This window comes from Girardinichthys multiradiatus, chromosome 1, assembly GCF_021462225.1.
Source record: "Girardinichthys multiradiatus isolate DD_20200921_A chromosome 1, DD_fGirMul_XY1, whole genome shotgun sequence".
Taxonomy (NCBI): domain Eukaryota; kingdom Metazoa; phylum Chordata; class Actinopteri; order Cyprinodontiformes; family Goodeidae; genus Girardinichthys; species Girardinichthys multiradiatus.
In genome coordinates, this window is record NC_061794.1 from 43426921 (window position 1) to 43449256 (window position 22336).

Below are 22336 nucleotides of genomic sequence, written 5' to 3' on the forward strand. Positions count from 1 at the left end.
TATTCAACTTTATCACTAACCAAGCCAGGCTGCCTCAGATTTTTTGGGGATGTTTAAAACTTTGTAGCATAAAAATCACAAGCTACAGAATTTACACAGGCGCTACTCAAAGGTTGCAGAAATAATGCCATATTAACATTACTTGAAGTCATTCAGGCTCACCATGCAGAACCCTTGAAGTCCAAAAGGAGGTCCAATTTTCTTATTAGCTCAGCTTCTATTTCTTTGACCACCTGGGTGCATTCAAGTCTGTGTACCAAACACTGAGCTTCCATCTCCAGACATTAAGTGGAAGAAAACTAAACGTGACACTGACATCAAAGCAAGAATAACTCACTCGGTCTTTATGCAGTGGTACATTGTAAAGATCTCTCTATTCATGCTGGTACACATTCAAAATATGCAACTATAGACATACTTCATATATGTGGCAGGACAAATCACTAAATCTGCTTTGTTTCTTCATGTTTAGGCCACTGTAAAATCCACTTCTAGATACACCAAAACACATGGCAAGATAAACAATTCAGAATGTTGCACATAGACCTAATGTCAGAGCCCTCCTGAATATTGCTGCTGAGTATGTCCATCCCATTATGTCCATCTTCTAATGGCGAATTCCAGCAGGATGATGCACCATCTCACAAAGCTCAGATCATCTCAAACTGGTTTCTTAAACAAGGCAATGGATTCTTCAGATCTTAGAGATCACCATGGATGAGTAGCAGACAGATCTACTGCTGTTAACCTTCTGAATCTATACCACAATGCATAAAGGATGTTCTGAAGAAAAACAGAGCTCCAATCCAGTAATACCACATCAGTCTGAATCCTCCTTTAAACCAGCAGTATTTTTTAGCTTCATCTGCAACCTGATGGATTTCAAGGGAAAACATTCATAAACGGACTTTAATATACAGCCAAAACGTTGAACAGGAGACAGATTCTTGGTCTGCTGTACAACAGATCGACTGGATCTTTACATCGGTCACATGAGACAGTTAAGGCCAGGGCGATGGCACTCATTTTCTCCTTATGGGGAAGTTAGGAAGTTAAAATCTGAAATGCTTAGAGGCTTCACACGCACACAAAAAAAGGAAAAGTATGTCGTTGGAGGGAGGTCAAGACCGCCTAACTGACAAATCCCCGAGAGCAAAATATGCACACATCAGACCAATGATTATACAGAAGGAAGCAGGCAAAAATAGACCGAGAGCAGCAAGAGCACATAGTATTAACATTCTGCTTCACTATTATACGTGTACATGTTTAGTTAGACTTGTTTGACCCTTAAATATGCTCCAGAGTTCTTTGGGTAGGCTGCTGATGGTGGCCATAACCTGAAGGATATCTACACAAAATTTTAAGTAATTTTGAGAATGGATGGCTATATTTAGCCAAAGAATGTCATGTTCTGTCCCTAACGCAGAAAAAAAAAGGAAGCTGATCATAGCTGCTTAGATTACCATTTAAGGACAGAATAACCAGCTATAAACGTACAGGACCCAGAAAGGAACTCTGGGGGTATAAATCTGACAGGAGAACAAACTGATGACCACTAATGAACGAGCAGCCACACATTAAACTCCCCCGTCCTTGTCGTGTGTGCCGCCTCTCTGTGGCTCCAGTGTTTGCAGCAGAATCGTGTCAGGAAGACCCAGCTGAAGCAGATATAACTTCTGTTTTCTGATCGCGTTAGCAGAGGAGAAGAGAAGGTACAAAGCGTTGCAGCGCTGCAAATAATCATAACTGCACCAGCGTGAGCTGATTACTCAGTATTTAACCGCTTTCAGAGAAAAATGGCATCACAGTTTAGAAGACATGTAATGCACAATGGACCCCGGGATAAGTCTTCATGACTGTCAAATCATCAGCATGTGTAATCTTATTGGGAGAGGCTGAGGCTTTTTTCCTTCCTGACTCGCTTTGAACTGAAGAACATGACTGAAGGAGGCTCTGTAGGGCTCTGTCCAAGGTCAGCAGGGCATGTGTGTCTCTTTGGTAGCAGGGTTTATTCTGGCTGTTCTCCAACCCCCTTAGCCATTTTGACAGACAACAGGCTATGTTTGGTAAGCTGAGGTGAGGCAGCGCAGAGCTGTTCCACAGACAGGCACATCTGACCTCAGAGAACAAACTGTGTTGAATTTAATCTTCCATTCATCAGGTGACCAAATCCCCTCGGACTTGTAATCTTTTTGCAAATCAAAAGGTAATATCTGCCCTGAACTGCAAAAAATGTCACAGGAATATAAAAATAGAACAAAATAAACAGCTTTCCTGTGAAATACAGGTCCTTCTCAAAATATTAGCATATTGTGATAAAGTTCATTATTTTCCATAATGTCATGATGAAAATTTAACATTCATATATTTTAGATTCATTGCACACTAACTGAAATATTTCAGGTCTTTTATTGTCTTAATACGGATGATTTTGGCATACAGCTCATGAAAACCCAAAATTCCTATCTCACAAAATTAGCATATCATTAAAAGGGTCTCTAAACGAGCTATGAACCTAATCATCTGAATCAACGAGTTAACTCTAAACACCTGCAAAAGATTCCTGAGGCCTTTAAAACTCCCAGCCTGGTTCATCACTCAAAACCCCAATCATGGGTAAGACTGCCGACCTGACTGCTGTCCAGAAGGCCACTATTGACACCCTCAAGCAAGAGGGTAAGACACAGAAAGAAATTTATGAACGAATAGGCTGTTCCCAGAGTGCTGTATCAAGACACCTCAGTGGGAAGTCTGTGGGAAGGAAAAAGTGTGGCAGAAAACGCTGCACAACGAGAAGAGGTGACCGGACCCTGAGGAAGATTGTGGAGAAGGGCCGATTCCAGACCTTGGGGGACCTGCGGAAGCAGTGGACTGAGACTGGAGTAGAAACATCCAGAGCCACCGTGCACAGGCGTGTGCAGGAAATGGGCTACAGGTGCCGCATTCCCCAGGTCAAGCCACTTTTGAACCAGAAACAGCGGCAGAAGCGCCTGACCTGGGCTACAGAGAAGCAGCACTGGACTGTTGCTCAGTGGTCCAAAGTACTTTTTTCGGATGAAAGCAAATTCTGCATGTCATTCAGAAATCAAGGTGCCAGAGTCTGGAGGAAGACTGGGGAGAAGGAAATGCCAAAATGCCAGACGTCCAGTGTCAAGTACCCACAGTTAGTGATGGTCTGGGGTGCCGTGTCAGCTGCTGGTGTTGGTCCACTGTGTTTTATCAAGGGCAGGGTCAATGCAGCTAGCTATCAGGAGATTTTGAAGCGCTTCATGCTTTCATCTTCTGAAAAGCTTTATGGAGATGAAGATTTCATTTTTCAGCCCGACCTGGCACCTGCTCACAGTGCCAAAACCACTGGTAAATGGTTTACTGACCATGGTATCACTGTGCTCAATTGGCCTGCCAACTCTCCTGACCTGAACCCCATAGAGAATCTGTGGGATATTGTGAAGAGAACGTTGAGAGACTCAAGACCCAACACTCTGGATGAGCTAAAGGCCGCTATCGAAGCATCCTGGGCCTCCATAAGACCTCAGCAGTGCCACAGGCTGATTGCCTCCATGCCACGCCGCATTGAAGCAGTCATTTCTGTCAAAAGGATTCCCGACCAAGTATTGAGTGCATAACTGTACATGATTATTTGAAGGTTGACGTTTTTTGTATTAAAAACACTTTTCTTTTATTGGTCGGATGAAATATGCTAATTTTGTGAGATAGGAATTTTGGGTTTTCATGAGCTGTATGCCAAAATCATCCGTATTAAGACAATAAAAGACCTGAAATATTTCAGTTACTGTGCAATGAATCTAAAATATATGAATGTTAAATTTTCATCATTACATTATGGAAAATAATGAACTTTATCACAATATGCTAATATTTTGAGAAGGACCTGTATTACAAGATAAATTAACTGTTTTCAAAACTTCAAAAATCCACAAAAAAGAAAATATTTTCCTTTGGATTATTTTTTTATAATTTGCATGTTAGGAGTTAAAGAAACCTGCTCACTTTGACTAGGACCACGTCATTCTGAAAATTCACCATTTAGTCCCCTGTTCAGATTTACTGCAGTTAAACTGGTGAGAAAACCATGAGTAAAGACAGCCCGATTTCACAGCTTTTAGAATAAAAATGTATAGCAGGATCTACTGCTTGCTTTTATTTTATACAGAAAAGCAATAATTACTCCTACTCCTACGGTGTTGGTTATTAACAGTTACACATTCTTATAAATCTAAGAAAAAGAAACACTAAACATGGCGGCAGCGTGATCATAATGCTACATTTTCAATACCATTTTCGATGCTGCAGCAACCTTTTCCTTTTTGGAAAGCTTTGGGTCATTTCTACTAGTAATTAGAAAAACAACCAATAAATCTGTCTTAGCTGCTAAGTGGCAGCAGGTATTCAGTGTATTGTTTGTAGGATGAAGACCCTCGTAACTGAGGGTAAAATAGACATAACTTCGATCCTAGCGATTCAAGCATTTTTTAGAGTTTCTAACAAAACATTTCTACTAATAACTTAGACAAAAAAATGCTGTTTTTGTTACAAAGAAAAACATTACTTCATACCATTTCAGCGACAGGTAATTTTTGAACAAACTATGCCAAATAACAGATTGGACTCATCTTCTACTACACACATTTTAAGTCATTTTATCCAGCAAAAGCAATGAGTTAATACCTGGATTTAGTCACAAACTGCTAATTCAGCATATAGTGCTGTCCCTCCCCCACCTGTTGCTGGACACTGCCAGTCATGATACCCTGGTATTTTTACTCAAGGTGATTGTACTGCGGGAATCCCAGACGTTAAACTATTTCAGCCTATTTGCATTCAGCCGACATCAAAATCATTGCCTGTTTTTAAAGGCAGGATACACTGCTGTTAATAATGGTAAAAAAATAAATAATGATACAACTAATTGTTTTAAGACAAAATATTTAAAACTGCAACTAAAGGTTATGGCCCCTTTACATCCAACCTCCAAAGAGTTTATAATTCTAGGACTTTCTTATGTGACAGTAAGGTGAACAATGTTTTTTGTCGACTCATTAAACGTATTTTGTTTAGGAAGTCCCTCATTAGGAAGAAAATTTTACAATTAAAACTGTGTCAGGCCGGCTTATTAACCTAGTTTGGCTTCTTCGTGTTGTATTTTTATCGCTGGCCTAGAAACAGTAGGTCCTTTTTTTCTTTCACACACAAAAGATGAAAAGCTATGCCAAATATGTAGGTGTGTGTACAGTTTCTAACAGTTTGTTAAGCTTGTCCCTGTTAGGACATGCCACATCTCTGTTTCCCAGCACCTGTGTGACACTTAGCTGGTTGTTCTACTGTAAGGCAACAGTGCAAAACTGTGTTATTGATTTCTCAGCACAAACACTAGCTCAGATTTAGGTAGGTCTTTGTGCTTGATGCTATGGGAGTTCTTCTTTGTCTCAGTCAACAGTGAAACAAGCAACCACAGGCAGGCAAGGAGCCAGTGTTTATTTTCACCAGTACATGCCCAGTAACACTGGCACTTGTCCACCATCACACACACACACAAAATGGGGGGTCCTGCTGCTGCTCCTTAGTCACAGTCACCATCCAGCCTCTGTTGTTATCTTCTAGTAGGGCCAAAAATACAAGCACAAAAGCTTAGATGAACACATTACTCACAGGGTCCCTACATATTTTTCATGTCAAAGTTATTTTTCCAGACTTCTAATTGTTCATTATAGTATAAATACAACGCCCTGCGATGGACTGGCGACCTGTCCAGGATGTACCCCACCTCCCGCCCATAGACTGCTGGAGATAGGCACCAGCTTCCCCGCAACCCACTATGGAAGAAGAGGTAGAAAATGACTGACTGATGACAGATTTCATTGTGAAATTATGGCAAATATTTCTACAGAGGTCAGGCTTTAAAGAGACTGAAGACAGAATGGAAAGAACAACAGTTGGATTGAGGGCGATGGATGGATGGATGGATGGATGGAGGGATGGATGTTTTGTTCGGATGGATGGATGGATGTTTTTTTCAGATGGATGGATGTTTTGTTCGGACGGATGGATGGATGGATGGATGTTTTGTTCGGATGGATGGATGGATGAATGGATAAGTTTTGATTTGATGGATGGATGGATGGATGTTTTGTTCGGATGGATGGATGGATGAATGGATAAGTTTTGATTTGATGGATGGATGGATGGATGTTTTGTTCGGATGGATGGATGGATGTTTTGTTCAGATGGATGAATGGATGTTTTGTTCGGATGGATGAATGGATGGATGTTTTGTTCAGATGGATGGATGTTTTGTTCAGATGGATGGATGGATGGATGTTTTGTTCGGATGGATGGATGTTTTGTTCGGACGGATGGATGGATGGATGTTTTGTTCGGATGGATGAATGGATGGATGTTTTGTTCAGATGGATGGATGGATGTTTTGTTCGGACGGATGGATGGATGGATGTTTTGTTCAGATGGATGGATGTTTTGTTCAGACGGATGGATGGATGGATGTTTTGTTCAGATGGATGGATGTTTTGTTCGGACGGATGGATGGATGGATGTTTTGTTCAGATGGATGGATGTTTTGTTCGGATGGATGGATGGATGGATGTTTTGTTCAGATGGATGGATGTTTTGTTTGGACGGATGGATGGATGGATGTTTTGTTCAGATGGATGAATGTTTTGTTTGGACGGATGGATGGATGGATGGATGTTTTGTTCAGATGGATGAATGTTTTGTTCGGACGGATGGATGGATGGATGTTTTGTTCGGATGGATGGATGGATGAATGGATACGTTTTGATTTGATGGATGGATGCATGGATGGATGGATGGATGTTTTGTTCGGACGGATGAATGGATGGATGTTTTGTTCAGATGGATGGATGGATGAATGGATACGTTTTGATTTGATGGATGGATGGATGTTTTGTTCAGATGGATGGATGGATGAATGGATACGTTTTGATTTGATGGATGGATGGATGGATGGATGTTTTGTTCGGACGGATGAATGGATGGATGGATGTTTTGTTCGGACGGATGAATGGATGGATGTTTTGTTCAGATGGATGGATGGATGAATGGATACGTTTTGATTTGATGGATGGATGGATGGATGGATGGATGGATGGATGGACGGATGTTTTGTTCAGATGGATGTTTTTTTCAGATGGATGGATGTTTTGTTCGGACGGATGGATGGATGGATGTTTTGTTCGGATGGATGGATGGATGAATGGATACGTTTTGATTTGATGGATGGAAGGATGGATGCATGGATGGATGGATGTTTTGTTCGGACGGATGAATGGATGGATGTTTTGTTCAGATGGATGGATGGATGAATGGATACGTTTTGATTTGATGGATGGATGGATGTTTTGTTCGGATGGATGGATGAATGTTTTGTTCGGATGGATGGATGAATGGATACGTTTTGATTTGATGGATGGATGGATGGATGGATGGATGTTTTGTTCGGACGGATGAATGGATGGATGTTTTGTTCAGATGGATGGATGGATGAATGGATACGTTTTGATTTGATGGATGGATGGATGGATGCATGCATGGATGGATGGATGTTTTGTTCGGACGGATGAATGGATGGATGTTTTGTTCAGATGGATGGATGGATGAATGGATACGTTTTGATTTGATGGATGGATGGATGTTTTGTTCGGATGGATGGATGAATGTTTTGTTCGGATGGATGGATGAATGGATATGTTTTGATTTGATGGATGGATGGATGGATGGATGGATGTTTTGTTCGGACGGATGAATGGATGGATGTTTTGTTCAGATGGATGGATGGATGAATGGATACGTTTTGATTTGATGGATGGATGGATGGATGGATGGATGGATGGACAGATGTTTTGTTCAGATGGATGTTTTTTTCAGATGGATGGATGTTTTGTTCGGACGGATGGATGGATGGATGTTTTGTTCGGATGGATGGATGGATGAATGGATAAGTTTTGATTTGATGGATGGATGGATGTTTTGTTCGGATGGATGGATGGATGTTTTGTTCAGATGGATGGATGGATGTTTTGTTCGGATGGATGAATGGATGGATGTTTTGTTCAGATGGATGGATGTTTTGTTCAGATGGATGGATGGATGTGTTGTTCGGATGGATGGATGTTTTGTTCGGACGGATGTATGGATGGATGTTTTGTTCGGATGTTTTGTTCGGACAGATGAATGGATGGATGTTTTGTTCGGATGGATGGATGGATGAATGGATACGTTTTGATTTGATGGATGGATGTTTTGTTCAGATGGATGGATGTTTTCTTCGGACGGATGGATGGATGGATGTTTTGTTCAGATGGATGGATGTTTTGTTCGGACGGATGGATGGATGTTTTGTTCAGATGGATGGATGTTTTGTTCGGACGGATGGATGGATGGATGTTTTGTTCGGATGGATGGATGGATGAATGGATACGTTTTGATTTGATGGATGGATGGATGGATGGATGGATGAATGGATGGATGGATGTTTTATTCAGATGGATGGATGTTTTGTTCGGACGGATGAATGGATGGATGTTTTGTTCAGATGGATGGATGGATGAATGGATACGTTTTGATTTGATGGATGGATGGATGGATGGATGGATGGATGTTTTGTTCGGACGGATGAATGGATGGATGTTTTGTTCAGATGGATGGATGGATGAATGGATACGTTTTGATTTGATGGATCGATGGATGGATGGATGGATGGATGGACGGATGTTTTGTTCAGATGGATGGATGTTTTGATTTGATGGATGGATGGATGTTTTGTTCGGACGGATGGATGGATGAATGGATACGTTTTGATTTGATGGATGGATGGATGGATGGATGTTTTGTTTTGATGGATGGATGGATGGATGGGTTTTGGTCTGATGGATGGATGGATGGGTGGATAGATTTAAGGATGGACATAATATTGGATGCATGGATGGATGCAGAAGTCTGGAAACACAAATGTTTTTCCATACTCATATTGCATATTTTCTCCTCCATTCCAATCAAATTCCATACTGTTTCCAGAGTTGTCCATACTGTATAGGAACCCTGCACTCAACAGCCAGACCACCGCATGCAACGTGCTGTCATGGGTTATTGAGTCATGAAACAGAAGTTGATGTGGCTTTACGGGATAGGGGGAGGGGAGGATGGCGGGTTGGATGGATGGTGCATTAACGGAGAAGAATGAGGCTAGTTGATGGGAAAAGGCAGAGGAGGTTTTTCAAAGAGCTCATGTGTAGGAGGCACTGGCATGCCAGGCTTTTTAAAACGGAACCCACACAGACACAGGCGGTTAGATTAATGGATACACCAGATTCCCTTCGACAGCCGCGGACAACCCTAAATATGATTAGAAATTATGAGGGAACGGAGTCCAGCCTGAGCCAGAGGACAGGCTGGTCGTTTGTATGCAGCGTGTGTTTCAGATGTTATTGTTGTCTCCGGCTGACTGGAGGCTGGGCCGGCGAGGAAAATGCCTTAATAAAATCAACGTGGACGCGTTTGCTTCGTGACTCCTGCGGCTGCCCACTTCTCCCATAAACACATAAACATTTAATACGCGTAAAACTCCCCCAGCTGCGCGGACTTCAGCAATAACACAGCTGCACTCACCTTGGTCGGGTCGCCTCCTGTTATCCACTTCTTACAATGGAAATTGAACACCATGGATCTCCAGTTAAGTTTCCTGGCAGTCGGACAAAACCGCAGCAGCACCCCCGAAGACAGGGCCGAAACACGGCAGCGCGTTGGTTGGAGCCAGGGACCAGACCTCCGGTAGCGGAGGAGGACGAGAGCGCGTCCGGACGTCTGCAGGGTTTTTCTCAGGGAAGCATCGGCGAGAAACGGGAAAAGCTTGTGCCTTCAAACAGCTGTTTTTCCAAAATGGAGTTTGGTCGTGCGTGAGCCAATCAGAGGGAGGCCGTGAGGGCTCCCCGCTCCTCCTGTGGGCTGGAGCCAAATCCACGCCACGCAACGATGAAACGCACTTCGTTTATTCTGGTGTGTATGACAGAGGAGCGAGCAGAGAAGAGGAGGGGACCCTTTGTTATAGCTTTTATGTCTGTACTGCTTTGTTCAGGCAGACATCAAAACAACAGACAGCCGGTGACAATAAATCTCCGAGCAGGGAACCCCCATCAGGGTTCCTACGCAGGGTTCCTACGCAGTCTGGAAAAGTGTAGATGCATTTTCCAGGTCTGGATATTTATTCAACAAAACACTGGAGTATGGAAAAACATATTTCCATAGTTTATTCCGTAGTCTAAAAGTTGTATCCATCATCCAAGTCCACTGTCATTTACAATCGATCCATCCATCTTTTGTCCTTTAGCCACCTGCCCCTTCCTAAATCCATCTGCCCACCATCAGTTATCTATACATCCTTCTATCCATCTGGCCCAAGAAGAAAGCCATCCAAGCAACGCTCCTCCACTCTTTCAGCAAGGTTGCAAGGGGTTCTTAAGCCCAAAGTTACATTTTGTTTGTTCTGCAACTTCTGGGTCCTCAAATAGAGGCACCCAGAAGTCATCTTGATCAGATGCTTGAAGGACCTCAGACTTCTTTTGTCTCAAAGAAGCAGTGGTGCCACTCTGCGCTCTCTCTGGATGATGGAGCTCCTCACCCTACCTATAAGGTTGATAGCAGCCACAATATAAAAGATTTTTTTTTCTGACACTTGTATCTGGAATCTCATCTTTTTGCTCATGATCCATATCTTGTGACCAGAGGTTGAGATTAGAACATAGAAAATCCAGTAAATACGCATTGCTTTTTGGATTAGCTCTTTATTCACAAAGACAGAACAGAACAGAACCCTCTGTACTGCAGAAAAGGTCTCAATTTGTCTACCATCATTGTCAGCAAAACATCAAGATACTTAAATGCATCCTCAGAGACGGACCGCTGATCCAGAGAGGGACAGTCCATCTGTTTTTGGTTGGGAACCATGGCCTCAGCCTTAGAGGAGCCGACTGTCACTCCGGCTGCTAACCAACAAAGCTACTGCTAGAAAACAACATTATTAATTATTTAGACCTTTGGCAGGTTTGCATTTAAAATGATTTTTCATTTAGCCAAGAAGTGTATTTCTGATAGGAAATGAGGCCAACATCTCTTAAAACATAATACAACAGTGTAAAATGGGCATACAGCTCAAATAACCAATTTATCTGTTTTTATTACAGTACAGACCAAAGGTTTGGACACACCTTCTCATTCAAAGACTTTTCTTTATTTTCATGAGTATGAATATTGTAGCTTCACACTGAAGGCATCAAAACTATGAATTAACACATGTGGAATTATATACTGAACAAAAAAGTGTGAAACAACTGAAAATATGTCTTATATTCTAGGTTCTTCAAAGTAGCCACATTTTGCTTTGATTACTGCTCCTCACACTCTTGGCATTCTGTTGATGAGCTTCAAGAGGTAGTCACCTGAAATGGTTTTCACTTCACAGGTGTGCCCTGTCAGGTTTAATAAGTGGGATTTCAAGCCTTAAAAATGGGGTTGGGACCATCAGTTGTGTTGTGCAGGAGGTGGATACAGTACACAGCTGATAGTCCTACTGAATAGACTGTTAGAATTTGTATTATGGCAAGAAAAAAGCTGCTAAGTAAAAAAAAATTAGTGGCCATCATTACTTTAAGAAATGAAGGTCAGCCAGTCTGAACAATTGGGAAAACTTTGAAAGTGTCCCCAAGTGCCGTCGCAGAAACCATCAAGCGCTACAAAGAAACTGGCTCACATGAGGACCGCCCCAGGAAAGGAAGACCAAGAGTCACCTCTGCTGCGGACGATAAGTTCATCCAAGTCACCAGCCTCAGAAATCACAGGTTAACAGCAGCTCAGATTAGAGAACAGGTCAATGCCACACAGAGTTCTAGCAGCAGACACATCTCTAGAATAACTATTAAGAGGAGACTGTGTGAATCAGGCCTTCCTGGTAAAATAGTTGCTAGGAAACCACTGCTGAGGACAGGCAACAAGCAGAAGAGACTTGTTTGGGCTAAAGAACACAAGGAATGGACATTAGACCAGTGGAAATCTGTGCTTTGGTCTGATGAGTCCAAGTTTGAGATCTTTGGTTCCAACCACCGTGACTTTGTGCGGCGCAGAAGAGGTGAACGGATGGACTCTACATGCCTGGTTCCCACCGTGAAGCATGGAGAAGGAGGTGTGATGGTGTGGAGGTGCTTTGATGGTCACACTGTTGGGGATTTATTCAAAATTGAAGGCATACTGAACCAGCATGGCTACCACAACATCTTGCAGCGGCATGCTATTCCATCCGGTTTGCGTTTAGTTGGACCATCATTTATTTTTCAACAAGACAATGACCCCAAACACACCTCCAGGCTGTGTAAGGGCTATTTGACCAAGAAGGAGAGTGATGGGGTGCTGAGCCAGATGACCTGGCCTCCACAGTCACCGGACCTGAACCCAATCAAGATGGTTTGGGGTGAGCTGGACCGCAGAATGAAGGCAAAAGGGCAAACAAGTGCTAAGCATCTCTGGGAACTCCTTCCAGACTGTTGGAAAACCATTTCAGGTGACTACCTCTTGAAGCTCATCAACAGAAGGCCAAGAGTGTGTGGAGCAGTAATCAAAGCAAAAGGTGTCTACTTTGAAGAACCTAGAATATAAGACATATTTTCAGTTGTTTCACACTTTTTTGTTCAGTATATAATTACATATGTGTTAATTCATAGTTTTGATGCCTTCAGTGTGAAGCTACAATATTCATACTCATGAAAATAAAGAAAAGTCTTTGAATGAGAAGGTGTGTCCAAACCTATGGTCTGTACTGTACATTTGATTAAAAAAATGGCATGTCAAAAATTATTTGCACACATCTCAAAAATCAATGGTTACATTTTTATTTTCATTACAATCAAACTCTTCTTATAAGTGCAAACAAGCTTTTTGCAAATTTCCGCAATAAAATATTACTTTTAGTCAGAAGCAACATGTTGATCAAATTAAAACCTGCCAAGGGGTATGAATCATTATGGGTACTCCTCTACTAACAAGATGTATTTATGCACAAAACAAAACATCCAAGTGAATAAGAGCCAGGGAAAAGGCTGAGTTGCAGTATTCATCAGTCAAACTGAAATGCAAACAAGAATTTTTGCCTTGAACAAACAGTCCCTGTGCAAACTTTAAACACTTCTTGGACCATTAGTGGCAAAACTCTCTGATGGTCACTCAGGATTTTTCGTGCCTTTTTCAGTGGGAGATAGAGCAGCTTGAAGTGACCCTCTACAGCAGACATGCAATGAGGGCGAATTAGAGTCCATGGGGTGATTTGACATTAAAAGAGGGTTCAAAAGGTGTTAAAATAGTCCACTATGATGTATAAACTATACACAAGGAGATGAAACTGTTATAAAAGTCATTTTTAATTAAATCACTTTATAATATTTTACAGGGTCAAAACCTGTCTGGATGAAATATTGTCCATAGATCTTTAAACATCATAAAACTCTAAACTGTTGCTAGAAACCATATGAGTTATCAGAATAGCAATTTAGAGCAATAAAACCCAATTTGCTCTCAGTTATCTGGACTTTTATTGGCGTGTCTTCTTTGAAGAACAGAAAACCTTTGAATCTCCAAAGAAAGTTGGGTTTTCCCACTCCTTTTGCAAAATTCCTATTATAGACTACTTAAAATTTGATCAATTGCAAATTTTGCAAACAAAGCAAACTATGTTAATGTTAACTGTATTTATTTAACAAAAACTAAGCTAAGCTGAGGAATCACTGAAAGAATAGCACTTCATGATTCAACAGTTTTGTAGAAACTAGATTTAGCAACATCAACTAAAGGTCATTGTCTCCTGTGACTTTATTAGTCTTGCATAAGGTGAAGAAATTTTTTGGCCCATTTTTCTCAACAGCTTTGCCTCAGTTCATTGAAGTTTCTGAAGACTGGACTTTGAGCTTTTAATTTCAGTTTTTTTTTTTTTCTCCCAGTCTTACTGGTTTAAATTTTCCAGTAAATCTAAAATAATTTTCCTCTTACTTGATCCTGTTTAGACCAACGTTTACCTTTCAGACAGATGGGCTAAAATTAGGCTCTAGAATACGTTAATATACCGAGACATATGTGATTGACTCAACTGTCACTGTTTTTATGGTCTTACTGCAAATTACTTTAAAACTGCAACAAGCAATCATTTTGAGACGAAAGCGCAGGAACCGTAGGAGGCTTATACACCAGACTCTTGTTTGAAACTTTAATTTCAATGTTATGGGCTACTGACTATAGGAATATCTAGAATCAACTTGAAGCCGGGTGGCATCTTACTATGTTCAACCTCGAAAACCAATAAAATATATACATAAATATCGTCGGCTTCCTGTCTAAAGTTTAGGCAGTTACTATTATTCTGATTTTATGGTTGATTACATTGATGTTTATTGGTTTTTGCTTAAAAACATCACATACAGCAATAAATTGTGGGAAATAAACTTTGAGGAAGTCAGCTTAGATGCACGCTTAGCCAAAGAGTGGATCAAGGGGGCGGGCTGAAAGATCAATCGGGAGAATTGGGACACACTACACACTCGAACCCATTAAGGGGAACGTGCAATTGAAGGACACAATGGTGGCAGTGCGAGTATTGGAGCAGAGCCGAAAAGGGTGCAGAAGCTAGAAATAGATGAATAGATCTGCACTTTGGTCTCATCTGTCCAGATGATTGTTCCATGAGCTGTAACATATTTAGGTGCAACTTTGCAAGTGTAAGCCATGCTGTCACCTTCTTTTTAGAGAGAAGAGGCTTTGTATCAGCGGTCCTTTCAACACAGCCATATTTGTAAAGTCTTTTTTTTCCCTAATTGTAATAAACTGTAACACTTAACACTTAAAATATTTAATGGGTCATCTCTGAGCATTGCTCAGTCTGTCCTTAGAGTAAACCTTCTTGGACATCCAGTCCCAGGAAACAGAAAATCCTCTTCTGGTTCTGGATTTGTCATATCTGCAGGGACCCATGAAACCGGTGTGGGTAACTCAGCTAAGAACACCGGCAGTTGGTGAAAATACCAACAGCTTCCCTAAGGGCTGCAGCATTCCCCATTGTTTGCCAACAGTACAAACAAGACACATATAGCACTTTCTGTATAATAGCTTTACTGTCTTAACCATTAACAATAAACACCCTGCAATACAATACAGCACAGTAACAGACATGCTTGAAATATGAAAAATAAAAAGACGGGACACAAATACTCAGCGTTGGGCAGAGGCAACACCATCAATTCAGTGTTATTGCACATTTATATACATTTTGGCAAGTCAGATGTCTATAAAGTCATGTGATGTAATGCATTAAGACTGCATGAGAAAACATGCAAATAATCGATAATATACATAAGGCAGATTACCTAAACTTCAAAAAAATAAGCCCAAAACTAAAACCTTTACTAAAAAAGGCTCTGAAACCTATACGTTCAACTGAACTAGCAGCTAGCTGTTTAATTTCAAACACTCACAAATATTGCTTTGATGCACATAAGTGTAACTTAAAAGAACAATTTAAGGCAATGTTTTCCATTGCTGCACATACGAAGTGTCTTCATATGTCTTCAGCTACAACATGAACTAAACATTAATGGAAACGTAACACTGACAGAAAGAAGACACAAAACAAAATGTTTAAAGATGCACCGTTTTCATATTCACTGAATGCAATTAACTTAGACCTCTAAATAATGCTGGTCTATAAACACATCAGTTAAGGACATGTACTTAGATTGACTTTTTTTAAATTCTTAAAATTAAGATTAAAGTTAGGGAAACAGGTTTTTATGTATAAATGGTGATTATCGTGCATTTTTGTCATTTTTAAGTGTTTATAGTCGTTAGAAAGACAAAAAACACATAATTGGCAGGTCAAACCTCAAAGAAAATCAGGAATGAGAATCTCCCAGAAAAAGCCTAATCATCGCATTTCCAAAACATTTCAATAATTTGTAGAATTCATTATCATCTGAATGTATTGAAATATGGAAACTGTAATTTTAGGAGAACAAAAAGAATGTTTTGATTGTATCTAGATGATGCATGAACACCAATAAAGCAACTTCGAGTTTGTGTTTTTATTGGATTCCCTGCTGTTTGTCTGAAGAGGGATGCTTGTAACTTGGATATATTTATATTTTTATCTATTAAATTAAAATAAATGCACACCTTTCCTTTATCTAATCGGCCAAATCAAGCAAAAGCGGTGTTCTGATTTTTGAATGGATAGGGCAACTTCTTGTAGGAATATTAAATACACAAATAAAATGTGCTTCAATTACCATCCAGGCACACAACTATTAAACAACATAAAGCCATAAACATTAGTGAAGACAATAACAAAGAAACACTGATCGAGCATGAACTCAGAAGCCTCTTCAGCAGAGAGCATGGAGCTGCCTTGCAGCAATGACTGAATGCCGGGCTTCTTTTAAAGTAGAGTGAATTTTATACAGTGTAGTGCTCTTTAGTTAGTAAAAGAAATTTGAGTATTGGCAACTTGCTCTTTAAAAGTTTACACCCGTGTTTCAGATGAAACAGAAGAAGTCCTCTCAGTGACTGGCTGTGTGCACATCAGTAACAGTAGTAAAGCTGAGAGCGTAGCCCTCTGAAGGCGTCCTCATCCTTTCCTCCAGCCTGCCCTCCTTCAAACAGCATGGAGTCTGGGAGCACCACGCCCTCTAGTGGATCTGGCTGGCAGAACTCCACAATAAATTCCTCCTCACAGTCCAGCAGCAGCCTTGACCAGGCGCTCATGTCCAGCTGGCCGGCGGTGCCGCCGTAGTTCTCTGGCAGAACCGAGGGAGGGATGTTCCTCTGCAGTGAACGCAGGTCTGAGCCGTGGAGGACGTACTGTCCAAAGAGACAGAAGAGACACGTCAGCCAGCAGCCTCAATATTTACACTGGCTCTAATCAATATTTCATGTCATGTCATGTCAGCGGCATGTTGTCTCCACATTAACATATAGAGGGTTCTCACACCTTCCACAAGTCAAATATCTGCACTTTTAAAGAGTTTTAAAAGGATGTTCAGCATCTTTCAATTCAGGATTTTTCATTCATCATTCCATCCTACCGGTGCACTATTTCCTAAATTCTCTGACCTTCTTCAACCGGTATTTAAAGCTCACTACAGGAATGTCCACAGTGGTCAGGATTTATATATATTTATATATGAATCCTCCAAAGATCATAGGATGGGAGGGACGAATGGATGGAAGGAAGGAATTATTTTTGTCAGACGAGACCAAAATGTAACTGTTGTATGTGCAACTTTATGAGTGATGGATAACTAACAATACACTTCACTCTGAACACACTATATCCCCATGGTACATCACGGTGGGGGTGGCATCATGATGTGGGGACTCTTTTTTTCTCAGCAGGGACAAGGAAGCTGGTCTGATCTGATTGGAAGATCGATGGAACAAAGTCCCGGCAGAAAACCTGTTGGAGGCTGGAGCGAAGGTTCACCTTACAGCAGAAAAATTACCCCTAACATACAGCCAGAGCTAGAATGGCCCAGTCAAAGTACAGACCTAAACCTGACTGACAATCTGTGCCAAATTGTGTAAATTATCTTTTACAGACGATGTCCGTCCAGTCTGCGCTTAAGCTACTTTACAAATTGATGTTACTGATTCAGCAGAAACCATTAATAAATTGATCGTGATGCATAAAAAAATGTGCTACCTTTTCAAACAGTTTAATACAAGTAGGAACACTTTTAAAACCCATGAAAAACAAAGTTTAAATTGAAATATTGTAGATTTCCAGCCCCCCAATGAACTCCATAAGAAGTTCTTTACATTAACTCTTTAACTAAAAAAATGACATTTCTCCAGATGTTCCCTCAAGGAATAAGTTTAGTTTTTGGCCTGTTTTAATATTCAGCTTTTCACTATTTCAGGGCTGAAGTGTTTTTAAAGTGAAGCGCAACACAGAGAGAAGGCTCTTGTTAGAAAAACAAGAGTCAAGATGATTCACGGACAACAGTTACCCTCTCTGCCATCTTCTCCTTCAGGAAAGGCTTGATTATAGCGAAGATGCCTTTGAAAATCCGTGGCTCGTTAATAATGTTAACAGCCTTGATTCTGATGGGAAAGCCATCCTGTTGATTAAAAAAGAAGCTACAATCAGAACACAAAGCTAAGAAACGGGTTTAGTAGTAAAAAGTAAATGTAAGCATGCAAGCTGTTGTGATTTATTTAAACGTATCTCACCAAAATTAAACACATCTATTAAATGATGTCTCACCTGGAGTATGCTCACGACTTTTTTGGCAAGAGAGGGGCCTGGATTGGATGCTTGCGACATGCCCACCCCAGTGTAGTCGGCTAGGATGACAATCCCGTTAACCTGGGTTTCCTCTGGCTGGATCAGCTTCTCCAGAGTCAGATAAATGGCCCGCACATTGTCCACAAAGGGATAGTCATTTGGTCTCCATTTTCCTGGGAGAAGAGGACACAATGACAAAGTTTATCCACATAAAGGCTGTTTGGAATAGCCGACATTCATGGATTGCACAGATTAATAAGACACTCGTCTAACAAATTGTTATGGAGTTGTTGATCAGTTGCAAAACTGCTGATATGTTCATAGAAAAATAAAAAGGAGGCCAACCTGGCTGGAGAAAGAGGATGTATCTCCCATTGGGATCCGGCCTTGGCAGGATCGTGAGAAAACCCAGGTCCAGGACGTGTTTGACCGTGGATGGCTTCAGGTCCTGGAAGACCTCCGGCCAGGCCTTACGGCCGGCGTGGTAATTGAGCAGCAGCTGTAGGGCACGGTCATAGTCGAACTTCCTGGCCCGCAGGAAGCGCAGGAGGAAGGCATCATCTAGTCGGGTTCTGAGATGTGGATGTTCCTGGGGAGTCAAACAGAAAAATAAATTCAGATAATAAAAAGCTCCCAATTCAGAGTATTACAAAAGTATTCCCAATCCTTGAGGTTTTTAAAACTCTGACTCATTACAACTACAGACATCATACATGGTGGTGGGAGCATCATGCTCTGGGGATGCTTTTCTTCAGAAGGAGTTCATGAGAAGATAGCTGGAGCTGACTACAAGGTATTCCTGAAAGAAACCCATTAGAAGCTGCTGAAGACTTGAGATTGGAGCTGAAGTTTACCTCCCACCATCAATACAGCCCTAAATATGTAGGTATATCTCAGTAGATTGGAATATGCCTTCCATAGCCATACCTTTTGAAAATAACAACCTTTAATAGGTATTAAACATACTTTTAATAAAGCCCACATTTCTGCATTAAAATGATTTTTATTGGTGTGATGTAATACTCTAATCTTAATTAAATCTTCATTAGCTGGAAGCAGAAAATCATCATAATTAACAGAATCTATATAACGTGTTTTAATTAGTAAACGTATTTACTGAAATGAATGAACTTTCCAACAATATTCTAATTTATCAAGATGCACCTGTACAGTCAAAGCTAAATTTTAGATGGAAGCATATTCATGTGGCCCAGTCAAAGGTCAGACCTAAAACCAATTGAGAATCTTTGGTAAGACTTAAATATGGCTGTTCACACGTTCAAGAAATGTTTTGTATAGATGTACAAAGCTGGTAGAACCATACTTTATAAGACTTGCAGCTGCAATTATAGCAAATTGTGGTTTTCGTATCAACTCTGGGAGGCTAGATCCAAATGCACACCACATTTTCCAGATTTTTATTAGTGAAAAAAATGAAAAGCTAGAATGTATCCTTTTCCTTTCACAATTATGGAACATTTTTGATTGTCAAATCAGCCAAAATATAGCTAAGCCACATCCCTGGACAGATAGGTGTGACAATATCTAGTGTAGTTACTAATGCTATACAACTAAAATGGACAAAAACCACAAGCAAACTCATCCTAAAAACAACTAGTACCTAATCTTACTCTTAAGTTGTTCAGAAATGATTTCAACACAGTAAAGTGATGAACGCTGTTAGACTGGTTGACGTGTTCTTTTCAGGCTTTATATTTGCCGCCAGTTCTGCTTTCACAGGTTTTATAACATAAATACATTGTTGCCCAATCAAAGGAGTTTTTTTTTGTATGTATTTAACCTTTAAAAACAGAAAAGACTCAAAGATTTGAAGTAAAAACCAAAGTAAGGTCTAATGGGCTTCTTGCTTAGCTTCAGGTACACTGCTGCTTATTTTGGGATGTTGTTAATGGTAAACAGGAAGAAAAAAACTCACACCCCTGTCATTTAATAGATTGTTGAATCACCTTAGGAAAAAAAACGTGAAATTGATTAGCAGATGTGTTTTTCTTTCATGAAGGTGTCTGAGGAAAGCTTTACTTTAACTCAGACTCTGAGATCTAAAGGTTTCTTGCTGACCTTCACCTACTTCTAAGGTGGATGGAGAGGGACAAAGATCTGATGAAGGCCACAAGTCAAAATGTGTTCACTTGTTAATTAGTTGATTTCTCAGCACCTCAAGCATTGCTGGAGTCTTAACCTCACCACATCTCTTTTTACTGTAAAATATTTTTTGGTACACTGAAGAGCTCATGGCTGACTTAATGACTGCAAAAAGCACAATTCTAATAGCTGCAAAACAAACCCAAATAATTACACTTCCACCATCGTGCCTTACAGCTGGCAAAACAGGGTTGTGCTAATTCATCACTGTATAAACTTTGTCATTGTTGACTTACCCTACGCACAAGTTTATAATATTTAAGTTAAAGACAATAAAAGCTAACAAGTAGGATAGAGAACCTTGAGAATCATGTCTCTCAGTGCTTGGACATCTCGTAGACGCCACTCGGGCTTCTCTTGTAGCTCTTCCCGTGCTTTGGCCACCAGTTCAGGGGTCAAGGTGCAGGAATACATAGGCGGAGGTGGTCCAGGGAACCAGCTGTGTCCTGCAGCTGTTGCATGGTCCGCCTGGGGAGGACAGAGGCTGACAGACTCATGCTGATCGGCCATGGACTGACTGGGTGAAGCTGAAACAAACAGACATAAAGGAAGCAGCTGTAAAAACGAAAACATAGACAGTACCGCTTCCAACTAAGAAACATAGTTTCAATATTTAAAAACCTAAGCGGATCTTATAAAGTCAATTCATCAAAATAAACAAAGAAAATATGACATTTCTCTGCGCTGTAGTATAGATAAAGAGCACTTTCTGATGGATTTATCACCAAATACTTTATGTTTAAGACATTTTGTGCAGCATTGAAATTAAACTGTGGTGCGTTCAGGTATACCGCAGTTTACACATGAACCACTTTATCTCCGTTAAATCATAAACTGTGGAGCCTACAACACTGTTTTTTGCCTCTAAAGCAACGACATTGTCAAAATATGATTGATCTTGCTCTGCCGACCCTGCGGCAGAACCTGGTTCAGGCTTAAAAAAAAAAACCCTGCATACTAATCCGAAATATACCAAACAACAACCTGCTACAAAAGACACAGGTCTTTTTAATAGGCACCGCCGGGAAAAATATGTAAACAGCCACAGTAACAGACATAAAGACCTGAAGAGTCAAAAATCACAACAGACCTGTCGGTACAAAATCCTTTTTTCCGGGTTTTGTGAACGGGGTTCACTTATTGGTCCATTTGCACCATGTGACGCAGCGTCTGTTGCTCTGGTGCGTTCGGGGTCTATCGGAAACAGGCCTGTCCTGACATGTCAGACACACATTTTTACGTCTTAAATGCAATTTTAAAGCCTCCTGAGAGTTTTTTTTTTAAATGTTTTATTGCATTGGTACGTTGACTTTTTTGCTACTCTAGTTAGACATTTGCACTCACTAGTTTGATTAATTAATAATACTTTTTAGCCAAGTACCGACCCAAAGTCTTAAATATGCACCACAAAGTCCTACTTGTAGGCAAGTTAATCAACTAATTGACAGCGCTTGTATTTAGTTGCACAGTTGGCATAAACAAATAACGTAAACTAGTCAACAGAAATTCTGCCAACTAGTGAAACGTATACCAACTTGTCAGACTGCTTTGCGTTTAAACAAACCCATAAAACATGCAGTTCACCCACTGTAAAACCAAACGCTACTTTCAGTTTCGATTTTTTTGTTATACATGGTAATTTAACTGGATAAAATTTACTGTCACAACAAACCAACATCAGTAGTCAATGTTTTAGTGCGACTGTGCTTTTTCCTTTCCCTTTATTCACATTGTTCTCTCTTTGAGTTCACTTGTTTGAACATTTGGCTGCAGCAAAACCCCTGAGCCGTCTGTCAGAACAATGCA

General features: G+C 40.6%; 2 protein-coding genes across 3 annotated transcripts in view; both read right to left on the bottom strand.

Annotated features, from left to right (window-relative positions):
- The window catches only part of pkig (protein kinase (cAMP-dependent, catalytic) inhibitor gamma), a 49107-nt gene extending 39024 nt beyond the window's left edge, over positions 1–10083 (bottom strand). The window contains exon 1 of the mRNA XM_047362254.1: positions 9667–10083. The gene's annotated coding sequence lies outside the window, so the exon portion shown is untranslated. The remainder of the gene's footprint in view (positions 1–9666) is intronic.
- A 5098-nt stretch (positions 10084–15181) lies between these two features.
- Positions 15182–21759, bottom strand: ttpal (tocopherol (alpha) transfer protein-like). 2 transcript variants are annotated; one of them, XM_047379984.1, is made up of 6 exons: positions 21621–21759; positions 20831–21057; positions 18713–18956; positions 18347–18540; positions 18090–18200; positions 15182–16941 (listed from the first exon to the last, which is right to left on the bottom strand). In XM_047379984.1, the coding sequence occupies exons 2-6, from the start codon at positions 21038–21040 to the stop codon at positions 16663–16665; spliced, it is 1038 nt and encodes a 345-aa protein (XP_047235940.1). In that variant the 5' UTR covers positions 21041–21057; positions 21621–21759; the 3' UTR covers positions 15182–16662. The 2 variants fall into 2 exon arrangements, with proteins under 2 accessions (XP_047235940.1, XP_047235947.1); XM_047379991.1 differs by lacking the exon at positions 21621–21759 and adding an exon at positions 21515–21600.
- Positions 21760–22336: the final 577 nt, after the last annotated feature.